Below are 14467 nucleotides of genomic sequence, written 5' to 3'. Positions count from 1 at the left end.
ATTATCCCGTTCGATACTCGTCCATTCTTTTGAAAGACTACATCAGGTTTTCGCCAAGAGTTGTTCCAATTCAGAATATTCATTGTATTAACTAGAAATAACACATAAGGAGAAGTTTAAAAGAGAGAGAGAGAGAGAGAGAGTTTGGGAAGAGCCTAAGCATTTAGATTGAGGAGATGTTGCTTGAGTGGAGAGATAAGTTTCTTTGGTACAACAAATCGAAGAAGCATTTGAGGATAATTGATCTGAAATGATTTCACCCCTCCAACCCAATAATGCTAACAACATCTTTAGATCGATCAATAACAGATTAACAAGGCTTTTATGTTTTGAGGGAGGGAGTCGAATTGCAGTGGAATACTACAAAATCACATTGCGGCGATATTAATTGCAGCACCAACCATGCCGTGCCTTCATGTCCTACCATTGCTCATTTCTTCCCCGCCAATGTCCCTACCACGATCTTCTCATACCCGCCACCGCCACCACTATCATCCGCCACATACGCCACAGCGCCGCCTGAATTGGCCCCAAGCTTGGATTATGCACCGCCAATTCCACATACGACCCTTTGTAGACCTTTTGTTCGGTGTCCATTAAAGCCACCCCATATGGGCATCCATTGTATGACACATGGGATTTGTTCACCGCTTCAAGTGTTGCATACTTCAGTTTCTTGTTATAATCCAATACAACTCTACCGTTGCTATAGCATCGATTGGCCTCGTTGTTAATCTTAACCACACCGTCTTCGTGGTCATCGTCGCTGAAGGTCAGGCCGTTGTGATGGGGCTCCAGAAGTAATGGCACATCATTGTCTAGTAGATCGTTGGGACCAAATCTTTGGGGAGGAAATGGGACCGAATCTCTGGGGCAACATCTCCTACCGGACAAGATAATGAAGGGGAGGGAGAGCGGGGGGACGGTGGCTTTTTTTTTCCACTATCGTTGGCTTATGCATTCACGATGCCGATGTGTAGTGAGTCGTTGATGGAAGCTTGGGTTCGGTGGAGGAGAGTCAAAAATTATCAGTTCAACCAGTCTAATGACTAGTAACGGAGAAAGTTTCCATTAATTCACGGTTAAGACGAATGAGATGACGTGTTCGCCTCTCATTCGAGGGTGCACTTGTCCAATGCACCCATGGGTATACAAAATGCAAACTTGTGGTCAAGGGACGTCGTATGGTAGTAAAATTATCAAATTGTTGTTTTCCCTTTCTTCTTATATAGCCACTAACAAATAAAAATTTCAGTGATGAGAAATCAATTAATAATGTCAAATCTCACATGAACACCAAAGTCTACAAAATCGACGACATGTAGATGTCTTTCTCTTTCCCTTTCATCCAATTTCATTGGGATTTTGGTTTCTGGAGGCAAGATTCAAAAGACAAGAAAGGGTCAGGGGTCAAGGTGTGGGTGTGGGCATCACCACGTCGGACGACTAAACTATCCAAATTTGCAATTTTCTTAATTCACAACATCTTCAAAAAAAGTTATATAACATTATTGCACTTCGGGTTATTCCATTCCCTTATCATTTTACAACAATTTTTTTCTCATAAACTCAAAAATCATCTGAATGGTGTGGAATAGAACCATCCAAGCACTTAGGTGATCCAATTCTTTCTTAGTACAATTGGCTAAATTATTAGTATCACATTGACACATTCAAAAAATGTGAGTTCTTCTAAGATTTGGCCATGTGAAATTGTATAACTCTTAGCAAATTCTATCTCACTTGCAAATAGAGACTTAGGTAGAATCAACATGAATGTTGAATCCTACAGAATCACGACTAGGGTTTATTCCTGGTGATCCTATTTTGCTTCACCCCATTGTTGGTAAGCAAGATTATGGGAGAAAAAAATGAAAACAAAATTTTATTTTATTTGTGGTTGGGATCCGAAAGGGGATGACCAATGACCAATTTTCTTTCATTGTGTGTGTGTGTTTTTTTTTTTTTTGAAAGCCCTTAGGTACCTTCATTCAACTTTCAAATCTCAGTTACATCCTTGTTCAATAGAGAAGAGATAAACTCAGGAGCATATGACCAAGTTTGAGGAAGTTGACAAGTAAAAGCAAATTTAGCTAAGTGGTGAGCTATGTAGTTACCAGATGTTGGAGTAAAAGTAACTGAGGAACCATCAAGGTGATTGAGGAGACTCTTGCAACTAGATATTAGAGTAAAAATACTCCAAGGAGGATGAGAGTTTTCCTCCAACAAGAGCTTAATAACTATTTCATTATCACCTTCAGAGATGGTGTGAGAGAATCCCATGGAAATGGAAAAACTTTATACTTTTCAATAGAGTTGTGGTTTTAGAAACAATTGGAAGCAAATGATTGAGAGGAATAGCTCGTGCAAAAATGAGAGATCCTGTGTGGTCCCTCGCTACAAATGCCACACCTGACTTCTAAGAGGAATTGGCTCCATCAAAGTTAATTTTTAAATGGCCATTGGGTGGCTTTGTCCAGTGCACTGGCTGAATCAATTTGTTTCTTGCAGGATCCATATTGCTACCATGATGGTTAGAAGTGACCAATAAGTTCTGATGAGCAAAATCAGTGGCGTGCTGGATAATCATATGAGGATTCCATGGGTTGTTATTGAATAGTAAAGCATTTATTGCAATCCAAATATGCCATAGAAAATATATGATTTTCAGTAAACCAATATCAATGATGAGCCTTGATTTTAAAAGCTTTATCCAGATTGTGAGCCAATTAGCAATACTCATGTCAGTGGTTACATCAGAACGGATAGCAATGTCTGCACCAAACCAAACTTGCTTTGCCAATAGGCATTTGAGAAATAAATGTTTAAGGGATTCATCATCTTCCTCACACAGAGGGCAAGAAGTATTTATGTTGTTTAAGCACCACTTGCAATCTTCTTTTAATAGGAATAGCATCATACATTATTCTCCAAATGAAAATCTGCAATTTAGGTGGAATGAATTTTAAACTCAAGAAATAATGCCACGAGATACCATCACCGAAAAGATGGGCAAAGAATGTAAGGGTTTTTTTTTGTTAGTAGGAGTTTGTACCCAGAAGTTGTATAGTTTCCATGTGGTGTTAGAGCCCAAGCCAAAATATCTTCTATTTCTTCATTTGAGATTGGGAGAGATGTATTATATATATGGTTAGTTACAGTGGTGTCAAAGAATAGGTTCACTAGATCAAACCGCCAAGTCATTGTAGAGTGGTCAATTAAGCTTGCAACCTTTAAAGGCATATGTTGGGGATGAACATAATTTAGTTGAACAACTACAGGTAACCACAGACCTTCAGTAATGTTAATATGCGAACCATTGGCCACCAGCCATCGACAACCCTTTAGAAGGTATGGTTGGCATTTCAAAATGCCCTTCCAGATATATGATGAACCACTGTTGATTTTGGCATGCCAAAAGTTTGAGTTCTTAATATATTTGGCATGGAAAATTTTTGCCCACAAATAATTGGGATTGCTCAAGAAATGCCAATCTAATTTTATAATGAGAGCCACATTCTTCAAATTTGTATCACGGAAGCCAAGTCCACCAAAATCCTTTGGTAACATAAAGGATTACCAGGTTTGAATATGTAAAGTATTGAAGTTCGAGTCTGACCACCAAAAGTTACAGCAAACACTGTTCAACTTATTACAGATTGTTGCCGACAATAGATAAGTTTGTTTTATATATTGTGGCAAAGCTTGAAAAATAGTAGTGATGAGAACACTTCTTCCAGCATGAGAGAGAGTATTCTTTTTCCAACTTGACGATCTCGTTTTCAACCAATCCACCAAATAATTCCATTCCACAATTTTAGGTCTACCTAAGAAGAGAGGACCACCCAAATATTTATCCCATCACTTCATAAAGGATACTCCAAACTTGCTAGCTATTCGAATTCGTATTCTTCTATGTGTGTTGGTGCTAAAGAAAATGGATGACTTATTAAAGTTAACCTCTTGTCTAGACTAGTTACAGAAAATATGCAGAACATCAAGAATACGGGTTGCCTTAGTACAACTGCATCTCCCAAATAGCAAAAGATCATATGCGAACATCAAGTGAGAAATATGGATGCCAGTTTTGGTGAAATTGAAGCCATGAATCCCCCTGAGTTGAAGCTTGGATTCTAGGAGCATGGACAACATTTCCATACACAAAATAAAGAGGTAGGGCGATAATGGACAATCCTATCGCAAACATCTACTTGGACAAAAAGAAGTGCTAGGTTTACCATTTAAAAGCACCGAAAATTGGGTTGTTGAAATGCATTGATAAATGAGGTTGCATAGTTCATTTGAGAACCCGAAGTGATGAAGAACAAAGCGCAAAAAGACCATTCCATTTTATCATAGACTTTAGCAAGATCTAGTTTAAGAAGAAAGTTTCCAACTCTACCTTTTTGCTTATTCATGTTATGAAGGACCTCTTGAGTGATAATTGTGTTTTTAGTTATGTTTTGTCCAGGGGTGAAAGCACTTTGAAATGGGGAGACCAGTTTGGGGAGGATCGGTTTCAGCCGATTGCAAATGACCTTGGCTACAATTTTGTATAGAACATTGCTTAAGCCGATGGGCCTGAAGTCTTTTGCACTTTCAACTTTCTTAGTTTTTGGGATCAAACAGAGGTAAGTGAAGTTCACATGTTTGATATCCTCGGGATTTTTGAAAATATGTTGTACTCAAGCTGTGATGTCAACACCCACAATGGACCATTGATTCTGTAAAAATCCTGCGTGCATTCCATCCGGCCCAGGTGATTTCCAAGGTCCAATCCCACATAAAATGGCCTTAACTTCCTCAGTGGGGGGAATACGATAAAGTAAATCATTATCTTCAGGGGAGAGAAACCTGTCTAAATTTGGAACTTGGATATTTGAAAAATCTGGGCTAGTAGAAGTAAATAGATCTTTAAAATATGAAACAAGGGTCTGAGATATCTCATCATCATTGGTGGTCCAATTTCCAACATAATTTTTAAGACATTAAATTCTATTGTTTCACCTTTTGTTGGTTGTAGAGATATGAAAATATGTGGTGCATCTATCACCATGCAAGGTCTAGTCAACATTGGCACGCTTCCAATAAAGTTATTCATGCATAAGCCAAGATTCTAAATCTTTTTGAATTCTGGAAATGTCTTTAAAAGTTTTAGGAAAAGCTGGGCGTGATCGAAGATGAAGCAATTTTGGTTTTGTATTATATTATATTATATTAATAGGTAGTTTTGGTTTTGTATTAAGCTACTTGATATGTGTCTAATGATAATTCACCCCTAAAAGCTAGTTGTTAGAGGGAGTGAATCCATATATATATTATATAACAACATCCCATACTACCGATGTGAGATATCTCACATTAGCATCCCATATTGCTAACGTGAGACAAATGGATCATAACATTACTCAATACAATGCTTGTAGTTTTTTTCATAATTCTTTTATGTTGCTATCAAATGATATACATTCTTATATTCCATGAATTCACAACTAGTGAGAGAGATTCCTTCAATGCAGAATGCAAGAAATTTATAAATGAGAGAGTAATTTTGGAAAATGGCATTGCTCTGATTCACAGCTTCTAAAGAGAGAGTAGGAAAAAGATGTTACCGTTAGCTACTCAATAAGTTTAAAGTAAAAAGACAGTGAATAGTAGATTCTTCCCGATGCTAATTTTGGGAGTTAAAAATGTCTTCAATCACACCCATGACATTATGTGTGTCAGATAACTGATGAAATGAACAGTTGAAACAAAAATAAATCAAAGCTTACACTCAAATCATTTGCACTAGTTTTACATCAGTGCAAATTAAAATAACATCCCAAAGTACAAATTTGCTTACCCATATAACTTCCAACATAATCTACAACGTGCATCTCAAATATGTGTCATACTATATTTACTATTCTTAGTTATGAACCTTCGTTGTCTTCCTAGTTCCCACTACTGTATGGACATCGTTCATATAGAATTTACATCTACATTGAAGCATTAACCACGCCATTCCACTAATCAAATAAATTAAGTAAAAACTGTATTACACAAAAAATCATATAACACCTTGAGAACATAGCATCCAACTGTACATAGGGAATATATCTCCATCAATTTAACATATAAGTATGAGAAATATTCCCAATATAGTTAGGGGTGATGGTTGATTGTGCCAAGTGGGCTTTGTAAGGCTATAACCTAGGTCTGAGCCTTGCTCAACCGGAAGAGTTTTGGTTAGTAAGTACCTCATGAATTTTGACGAAGATCACTTGTTTGGTAATATCTTTTATAGTGCTGGTTGATTGTCCATAATATATATATATATATATATATATATATATATATATATTTTTTTTTTTCTGGTATCATAGTTGAACCCCATTAAATATATTAGAGATATTGCTTGAAATACTTCTCCAAGGGTTGCAATCTGGACAGACCCAACCTGAGCCCAAAAGCATCAAGTTTTAGTGTGGGCTGGGCTGAGTTGGATAGATCAGGCTTGTCTTCAAACTTGGTCTATGCTCGGGCCTTAGGCCTAATTTTTAGATTGGGATTGGGTTGAACTTAAACCTGCCCCAACCCATTCAACTTGCACCCTTAATTTTCCATTTTTTACATTTTCTTTATTTTTGTTGTCTTTTTTATATCATAGACTTCTTTTTTTTTTTTAATCTTTTTAAAGCAAATTTCATCTTTAACCCCTGACCTTTTTTATATAAGGGGTATCGACGAGTTAGGTCTAAGTTGGCATAGGGTAGAACAAGAATAGACATGACAAGAAATATCAAGGTCCTCGAATTGAACCAGACCCTTTATATATTATGGCTCATCAGATGGGGCCTGAATCAGTTTGTCCAAAACCGATAATAATTGGGACGATAAATTGGGAACCAAAATCGATCCATCGGTACAGATTATGGAATCAGAAACCGGCCCAATCCCACCGGGTCGGCCCCGATCCATTGAGATCCCTATTTTTATACCTTCAATTCCTGTCCATGCAGCATCGTAGATTCATGCACTCGATGGTTGATTAGTGGAAACGGGCATATAATCATCAATTCTATCTATCCCTTTTAGAAAAAAGAATCCTATTTTAGTGGTTATGATTACGTTTCCAACCAAGGAGACACATATTATAATGGTGGGAGCGGAATATATTATTAGTTCTTTACGGCGGCGTGGTCGTTTGGGCGGTAAATTGAAACCGCCAAGTAGGAAGAAAGAAGAAGATTCCCTCTCTCTCTAATTCTCTATCGCCCGGCCCGCATGCATACCACACACATGACACAACTCTTAAATGAATGAGGAATGCCGCAAAGCCCTCCCGCGCCGGTCCCCACCGCATCACATTTGAATTTGAAAAAGAACCACCAAAAAACATCAATCCATTGAGAGAGTAGAGAGAGGGAGCAGCAGTATAAGCAGAATAACGCTTGTCAACGCGCTCCTGCGTATTTTCAAAAAACCAAAACCAGATTTGAAGTTTGAAAACATTCGCAACCTTAATAAACCCTAAGCTTACACTATTCCCATTCCTCTTCCCTCTCTTCTCTCTCTTTCGGTCTTCCCCCTTTCTCCCTGTCATCTCCGACTCTGCACAGATTTACAAACACTCACTCCATCATCTTCTCCTCTCCGTCTTTTTTTTTTTTCGCTAAATTATTGACCAGAGAACAATGAGCGATAATATGGAGCCTGGGCATTCGTCTCAGTTTGTGTTTCCACGAAGAGACGTGACTGTTATCTGGTCTTCTCAACCTGACGTTTAATTCACAATTGAACATCCATAGGTTCAATCACTTTTTATTTTTCTCAATTGTCTTTCGCGGAAGTGGAAACCATCATGGAAGATCCGTCTGGTTCGGAATCTGTATTGGGTCCACCACTCGTGAGTCCTAGATCTGATCCAAAGGTTTTTCTTTACCTTTTTTTTTTTTCTCGGAGGAGGTTTCATTATTTTTTCTGAGAATCTAACTCTTTACAGGTTACGGTGCTTATTTTTCTTGTTTTTCTTTTCTAGCCGTTGGCGGAGAAGCGAGATTGTACAGAATTGGGAGGAAACTCAGAGCTCGCTCCCAAGCGAATTAAAATGAGACATCTCGAATCACTTTATCGCTTCGGGGCAAATTCAAGTGAGTTTCCATTTTCCCGCTGTTATTTTTCGTCATTTGATTGGGCTCCAAGCAAGATTTTATCCTGGAAATGCTCGACTTTGCTTACATTTTATTGCTTACAATTGATCATTTGCCATGCTTGGAAATGTAAATACTAAAATTGGTATTTGGTTTTCGTGTATGTCCTCGTTCCGTGTATGTTTCATTGTTTCTTTTTGTGTAGATATATTTTCTGTTAAAGATATATTAGCAGTTTAGCACCTATAGCTCACGTTCTTATGTGGCTTCTCTCTCTCTCTCGCTCTCTCATTTTCAATGATCTAAAATTCTTGTGTCAGATGATGGTTTATCTAAGATACGTTTCTGGAATTACTGTTTTCCTTTTTTTTCCCCTTCTTTACCTTCTCTTTTACCTTTCTAAAAAGTATATCTTTATGCTGGGTTCAACGTTCCTTAGTATATGAAGTATGGTTATTCAAATTTCTGCAATGACTTTCAATCAACAGGGTTTTAACTTTTGATTTCATGTTTTATTGAGAACTTCATTTTGAATTGTAGCACAGGAACACAATTGAAAATCTTGTCAAACACCCATTTTTTGGTCTCGTCTTACTATTTTCTTCCAAACTGCTTATTTAATGCATGGTTGGTTGTAATTCTAAAAGTCTTGCGAGGAACTTTGGATCCTCTTTGCTTATTTGTTCAGCTCGCTCTACATTTTCCATCTTCAATTTCATTTGTCTGTATATTTCCTTATACACACTAGAAATTTCTGGTTCTAAGTTATAATTCATCTTGCAGTTAAGGAAAACCATTATGCGGAGGAATCTTTTTTAAGGAAAGAAACCACAGACCGATTACACCTTGACATAGAGGAGACATCCCAAATCACGCAAGAGCCTTCAACCACAATTTCAGATGCATTCCAGACAATAACAACAGGAGGAAATGAGCATTCTTTCTTAGAGGAAGCCACTCGTTTGAGTTTAGGTAATGTTAATGTTGCTCCAAATTCTTTTGATCTCAATGCCAAAGCGCATGCTGCTAATAACTCCATGCATGGTGAAGCATTACTACATGTTGATGATATTAGCAAGCCATCTTTGCTTGCAAAGCACCAGAAAGATCATGGTGGTAATTTTACAGCTTCAAGAGGCACTGGGTTGGATCTCAATGCAACAGATGTCTCCAGCTCAGTTGATCAAGAATCAATTTTTCCTTATGAAATTTATGGTCATGTTAAATCCAGAGAGGCTTCAGAGTGTGGGAGCTCAACCGGGCCTTTGGAGGAAAATGACTCATTGAAATTGTGGAAAGAGATGAAGCAAAATGGTTTCCTCTCATCTTCACATGGAGGCATACCGGTGCCTAAGCAGCGTGGGAGGAAAAGTAAAAATGATGTGCTCAAGAAAAAAATGGAGCTTGCAAAGAGGGAACAGGTTAATAGATTCACGAAGATTGCGGCCCCTAGTGGGTTACTCAATGAATTGAACCCTGGGATCATTAACCATGTGAGGAATAGTAAACAGGTCCATTCTATAATTGAGGCCCTAGTCAGATCTGAAAAGCTTGAAAATGGTCACATTCAAAGAAGATCAGAAAGCCATTTAAAAAGAGGAAAGGAAATAAATGATAGAAAGAAAGACCCAGAAAATGTTCATGATTCAGGAATTAGTCAACCTAATCATTCTCATGAAAATGAACCTTCAAATACCATATCAGGAAGTAGGCAGCCTCCTTTATCCTTGGATAAACAAACTGTTTCTTTGAGTTCAGATCATAAAGTTGGACATGATGAAACATATGTAGTGGAGAGAAAGATTCATGACAAAATTTCAGGTGCTTTGAACTTCACCTCTGAATGTGCTGATAGTGCTCTTACAATTAAATTGTCATCAGCTACAAATGTTGCATCAGAAGATAACAGCTCTGTGTCTAATGAGGAGCCGGTGAATCAAGCGAGTGTTTCTTCTCTTTCTGTAAAAGGTCAGTTTTAATATTAGGCATAAATCTCTTAACATATTATTATTCTCTTTGTAATTCATGCCTAGTCCTACACAGTGTTCTGAGTTCACGATGGGAAGAGATACAAAATGTAAAAGGGTGATGGTTAGCAACTGGCTCCCTTATGAATAGGACACCCCTGCAGGGAGGTGTTTGGCAATACTAGGAGCTTGGTTGTCCATAGAGTGGCTCACCGGGAGATTATCTCGGTTGAAAATTGATCTGGCCTTAAGTCTTTTTTTTTGGTGGTTATATAAGTCATTCTTACATATTTAACAGGAAAGGTAGTTTTACACATAACATAGTTTAATGGATGACTTAAAAAGAAATAGTTGTTAACACCTTAAGCTGATTTGGGTGTTTACTTGGTTTCTTAGCTGCCACAGTAGCTTCTCAGTGGTTGGAACTTCTTTATCAAGACATCAGAGGACGTCTAGCAGGTATTTCTATGCTTTTGTAGAAGGCATAGGAGATTGGCAATGAGTAAAGATATCCTTAGTGCAGCATATTTATGTTGCTGTCTTCTTTTATGTGCAGCATTGCGGCGCAGTAGGAAGAGAGTTCGGGCTGTGATTCAGACAGAACTGCCTTTTCTAATGTCAAAAGAGTTCTCTTCTAACAATGAAAATGATCCATATTTGAGGCAGTCATCCACTGATGGACATCCCAACATTGCAAGTCTAGAGATGCATCAAGCAAAGTGGACTGCCTTGTTTGATCAAATGGAAAATGCACTGGCTGAAGAGGGGAAACATTTGGTGAGTCTAATAGAAAATAGTTGGATTACAGGCTCATTATTGTGATTTTGAAAAAAAAAAACAGTTGCAAGAGGTACTATTTTCAGGAGATCTGAGCTTTACTTCTCTCCATTTCCTGTATGTACACCTGCTTTAGCATTAGGATCATGCATTTGATGGTCCCAACTAGAAGATTTTTTTTAGGTACCCAGAAGCTCTAGCAGATTATCATAATAGTCTGCTCTCACATTCCTTTGGACTAGACAGCAAAATTTTCTGGAGCCATATACACAGTGAATCAAATGATGAGAAATCCAATTAGGAAAATCTTTTTCACCCAGAAGATCTTTGTGGTTGGAAACTGTGTCCTTAGTTGTTTACCATGTGTTGATGTTTGAGTCATCTGTTTTTTCTCAAGAAGTACCTTGTGCTTCCTCCTTTTTTGTTATTCCCCCATCAAAACGTATCTTGTTTATTAGAATTGGCCTTAATCTTGTGTCTGGGGACACAATGACTTGCCATATCTTGCATGTCTTGGAAACTAAGATTCACCAGGTTCCCACCCTGTAGATTGGATATTGGACAATTTGTTTTTAAGGTAAAATAAAATGTTTACAAATGGAAAACCAGATGGTTGAAGATCATCTAACTAAGTTGATTTTATAAGACCAATGTTAGAACTGGACCCATATGGTGGACTGGTGGTGAGTCCCAATCCTAGAACCATGCAATACTTCTATGGTTCCTGGCCCCAGATCTAATATGCTCACTTAAGAGTTAATGAATTTTAGTTTGTTCTGTCAATAAATGTTAATTCATTCTGTTTGTTTTTGGTAGGCATATAACTAGTTTTTTGGTTTATAAATCAGGAACACTGGTTGTATCAAGTCAAAGAGATGCAATTGCATTGTGAACAGGGTCTACAATGTGTAAACTGGTTTACAGCAAATGGTTTGCCACAAGTCGGTGGATCAGATATTGAATCTAGGTAAAACCATCTCTTTCAACATTAACATTTTACATTATTATAGTTTCTTTTATGATGCATTGGAGTCGAATATAAAGACTGTTATGCCCCTACTTAAATATGGGACACATCACCTAAGTTGGACGTTACATCAACAGATTGTGGGTTTGACATGGTAATCTAGTCTTTTTCATAGCTGTTTTTGTTGCATTTGGAGTCGAATAGGTTTTCACAACCAAATTGCTAATTTCTTTTGCAGATTAAGAAAAGCAGACTACTCAGAGAGGGAATTAGCCATAAGGGCAGCAGCAGCTTCCATTTACTCCACTTGCAACTTTGTCATGTCTACAGAAAATGTGTCCTGTTTCTAAACTTGTCCAAAATCCAAATCCTCCACAAATCAGGTTAATTTCTAAATTAATTGGATCATTTCCTAGTATTAGTCTCACTAATTTCAATTGTGCATTTATTATTAGTCAACGAAATAGTGATTCAGGTTTGCTTTGGTGTAACATTAGAAGCTATAATTGATAATTTGTGTTTCGAGTTTTATTGAAAGTCAGATTTTCAGCATTGACCAGCACGGGGAGATTATCAGTGTTATTGGAATTTTAATTGTCAAATAAAAAAGATTATGGAATATGTGAATTATCAAAGTATGAAGTTCCAGTTATTCGTATATGTTCTAATTTTGTGGAATGAGTTTTTGCTTTGAAACTTTGTCATCCATCTGGCTGTTAGGATTGTCAATGAATTCCAAAAGATTGAATACCCAATTCGACTCAGATTATCTTGGATTTGGATGTTAGAACTTGCATCCTATTAATAATTGGATTTGGTGTGGATTTAACCCCATTTGACTCAATTAAAATCAGAGTTTGATAAAAAATATTTATTTTATGTATATATGTAGTATAATTATGTATATAGTAATATAAATAAGTATTATGTATAATTATATAAAGTTTATAAATGATAAATTTTAATATTTTATATTTATATACATTTATTATATATAAGTTAAAAATTAACTTACAATACATTTATTATACTTACATTTATCATGGAAGTCGCATTGCAACTTTGCAAGCAGGTTTTTTTGAATGCAATGGTCATATTCACTATTCAGGGCAATGGTCATATTCAGCTTATCCCTTCGAGATGTATACCTCCACCTCAGGGAAGCTGTAACCGGCATTGTCATTAGTAACTCTCATGGTCAATTTATATTTGGAAGAGCAATTCGGTTGTCAGTTGTTTCTCCACGAAGCTGAAGCCTACTATGTCCTTCCATTTGTGAGAGGTTTAAACTTTAAACTTGTCCCGGATTCAGGTTGAGAGTGATTGTCTAAATGTCTTCGACGAGTGAAACTTCTGTTGGCGAATGATATTTTGCCTTGATGCATCTCCTCCTCATTGATGCCTGTAGAAGTTTAGTCAACTCTTTTGGTATGTCCGCATCAAAAGATCTTCAGAGTAGCACATGGCATTGCACGGTTCGCTTGTTCTGTTCAAGCCATCTACGCTTTATGGAACCAGATTTCATTCATGCTTGTTGAATAGTAGATGCTTTATTCCTTACTAAAAAAAGTAAAATAATTAGTTTCTTTTTTTTTTAAAAAACTTTGTTAAATTTTTAGTCATTTTAAACACGATAGTTGTCATTCATTAATGTAAAATTACATATGATACAAATGCGGGTTTAGGAGTTTCATTGGACATGGATGCAACTGTATGGTGTATACGATCCGAATCCGATGTATTTACAGCCCTAAGTGGCTATTCTTTGGCCCACGCCCCACGCTTAAAAACTTCGACCGAAACTCTATACAGCTAACAGGTCAGGTCATGAATGCTTGATCCAAGATGTACCTGCGGATGCTTATGCATACTTGCATCGGGAATCTGGGATCGTCTGTCCTCGGGAGACATCTCAAATCTATTCCCTCACAACGTGCGAAGGTGGAAATTGCAAATTTTCTATTTTTATATAATTTTAGTGAAGTAAAAATTAATTTAAAACGTAAGAAATTTTCCAATTGTATCTGGCTTCCCGCTTCCTGCGTCTTTTCGTCTCCCATGTGTGACACTAAGTACGTGTTTGGGATCGATGCCATTTTCTCATAAAATGGTACAACATTAATGCTACATCAGAAATATGTTTTCTGAGGAAACACCTGCTGTTTGGTACATCATCTTTTTGAAAAATGTTCTCAGACCACGCCTTAAAATCAGAATTGGGAAATTAATTCTCCAAATGTATTAATCACAACTTCCTATATACACAGCACCCCTCCCCCAGTGAATTGGAAATCTTCCCCCTAACACTGACCCAAACTGATTGCATTGAATTCATATCAACTCCCCATAGGACACGTCTCACAGCGCCCCACAGCACATACCAGCCATATATCGAGAATATCTCCCAATAACAAATACGGGAGATGCTCCTAATGCACGGTAAGATGTGCATGTAAGGCGTCTGTGGGTGCTGATGTGATTTTGATCGCATTATGAATTCTACGATGGACTGAACTCAAATTACCCCCCAAAAATATATTCTGCATTATATTGTTCAACGTTGGAGTTGACTTTGGATGTTTGATTGCATGACCTATCTCCCTAGGAGTGATCATTTTCAA

At 37.3% G+C, this 14467-nt stretch overlaps 1 protein-coding gene and 1 pseudogene across 5 annotated transcripts; one reads left to right on the top strand and one right to left on the bottom strand.

Annotated features, from left to right (window-relative positions):
- Positions 1 to 322: 322 nt before the first annotated feature.
- On the bottom strand, positions 323 to 7588 carry LOC148801865 (cytidine deaminase 1-like; annotated as a pseudogene).
- Positions 7283 to 12504, top strand: LOC104594488 (uncharacterized). 5 transcript variants are annotated; one of them, XM_088897170.1, is made up of 8 exons: positions 7292 to 7915; positions 8024 to 8135; positions 8919 to 9107; positions 9186 to 10103; positions 10499 to 10561; positions 10659 to 10879; positions 11728 to 11846; positions 12085 to 12504. In XM_088897170.1, exons 1-8 carry the CDS (start codon positions 7847 to 7849, stop codon positions 12194 to 12196), a joined length of 1803 nt encoding a protein of 600 aa, XP_088753296.1. In that variant the 5' UTR covers positions 7292 to 7846; the 3' UTR covers positions 12197 to 12504. The 5 variants fall into 5 exon arrangements, with proteins under 5 accessions (XP_088753295.1, XP_088753296.1, XP_010253082.1 ...); XM_010254780.3 differs by having other exon boundaries at positions 7293 to 7891; positions 8919 to 10103; XM_010254782.3 differs by having other exon boundaries at positions 7294 to 7891; positions 7988 to 8135; positions 8919 to 10103.
- The last annotated feature ends 1963 nt before the right edge of the window (positions 12505 to 14467 follow it).

Source organism: Nelumbo nucifera, chromosome 2 (genome assembly GCF_055504915.1).
Source record: "Nelumbo nucifera cultivar China Antique chromosome 2, China Antique-T2T, whole genome shotgun sequence".
NCBI lineage: Eukaryota > Viridiplantae > Streptophyta > Magnoliopsida > Proteales > Nelumbonaceae > Nelumbo > Nelumbo nucifera.
The sequence above is the reverse complement of the archived record's forward strand: the minus strand, read 5'-3'. Positions and strand labels throughout refer to the sequence as shown.

What these genes read in the sequence shown, in the direction of transcription:
- LOC104594488 (XM_010254778.3), top strand. Translation starts at nt 7,847, where the DNA reads ATGGAAGATCCGTCTGGTTCGGAATCTGTATTGGGTCCACCACTCGTG. An exon ending in GTCCTAGATCTGATCCAAAG is followed by an intron (nt 7,916 to 8,023) that starts GTTTTTCTTTAC and finishes TTTCTTTTCTAG; the next exon opens with CCGTTGGCGGAGAAGCGAGA. An exon ending in TCGCTTCGGGGCAAATTCAA is followed by an intron (nt 8,136 to 8,918) that starts GTGAGTTTCCAT and finishes TTCATCTTGCAG; the next exon opens with TTAAGGAAAACCATTATGCG.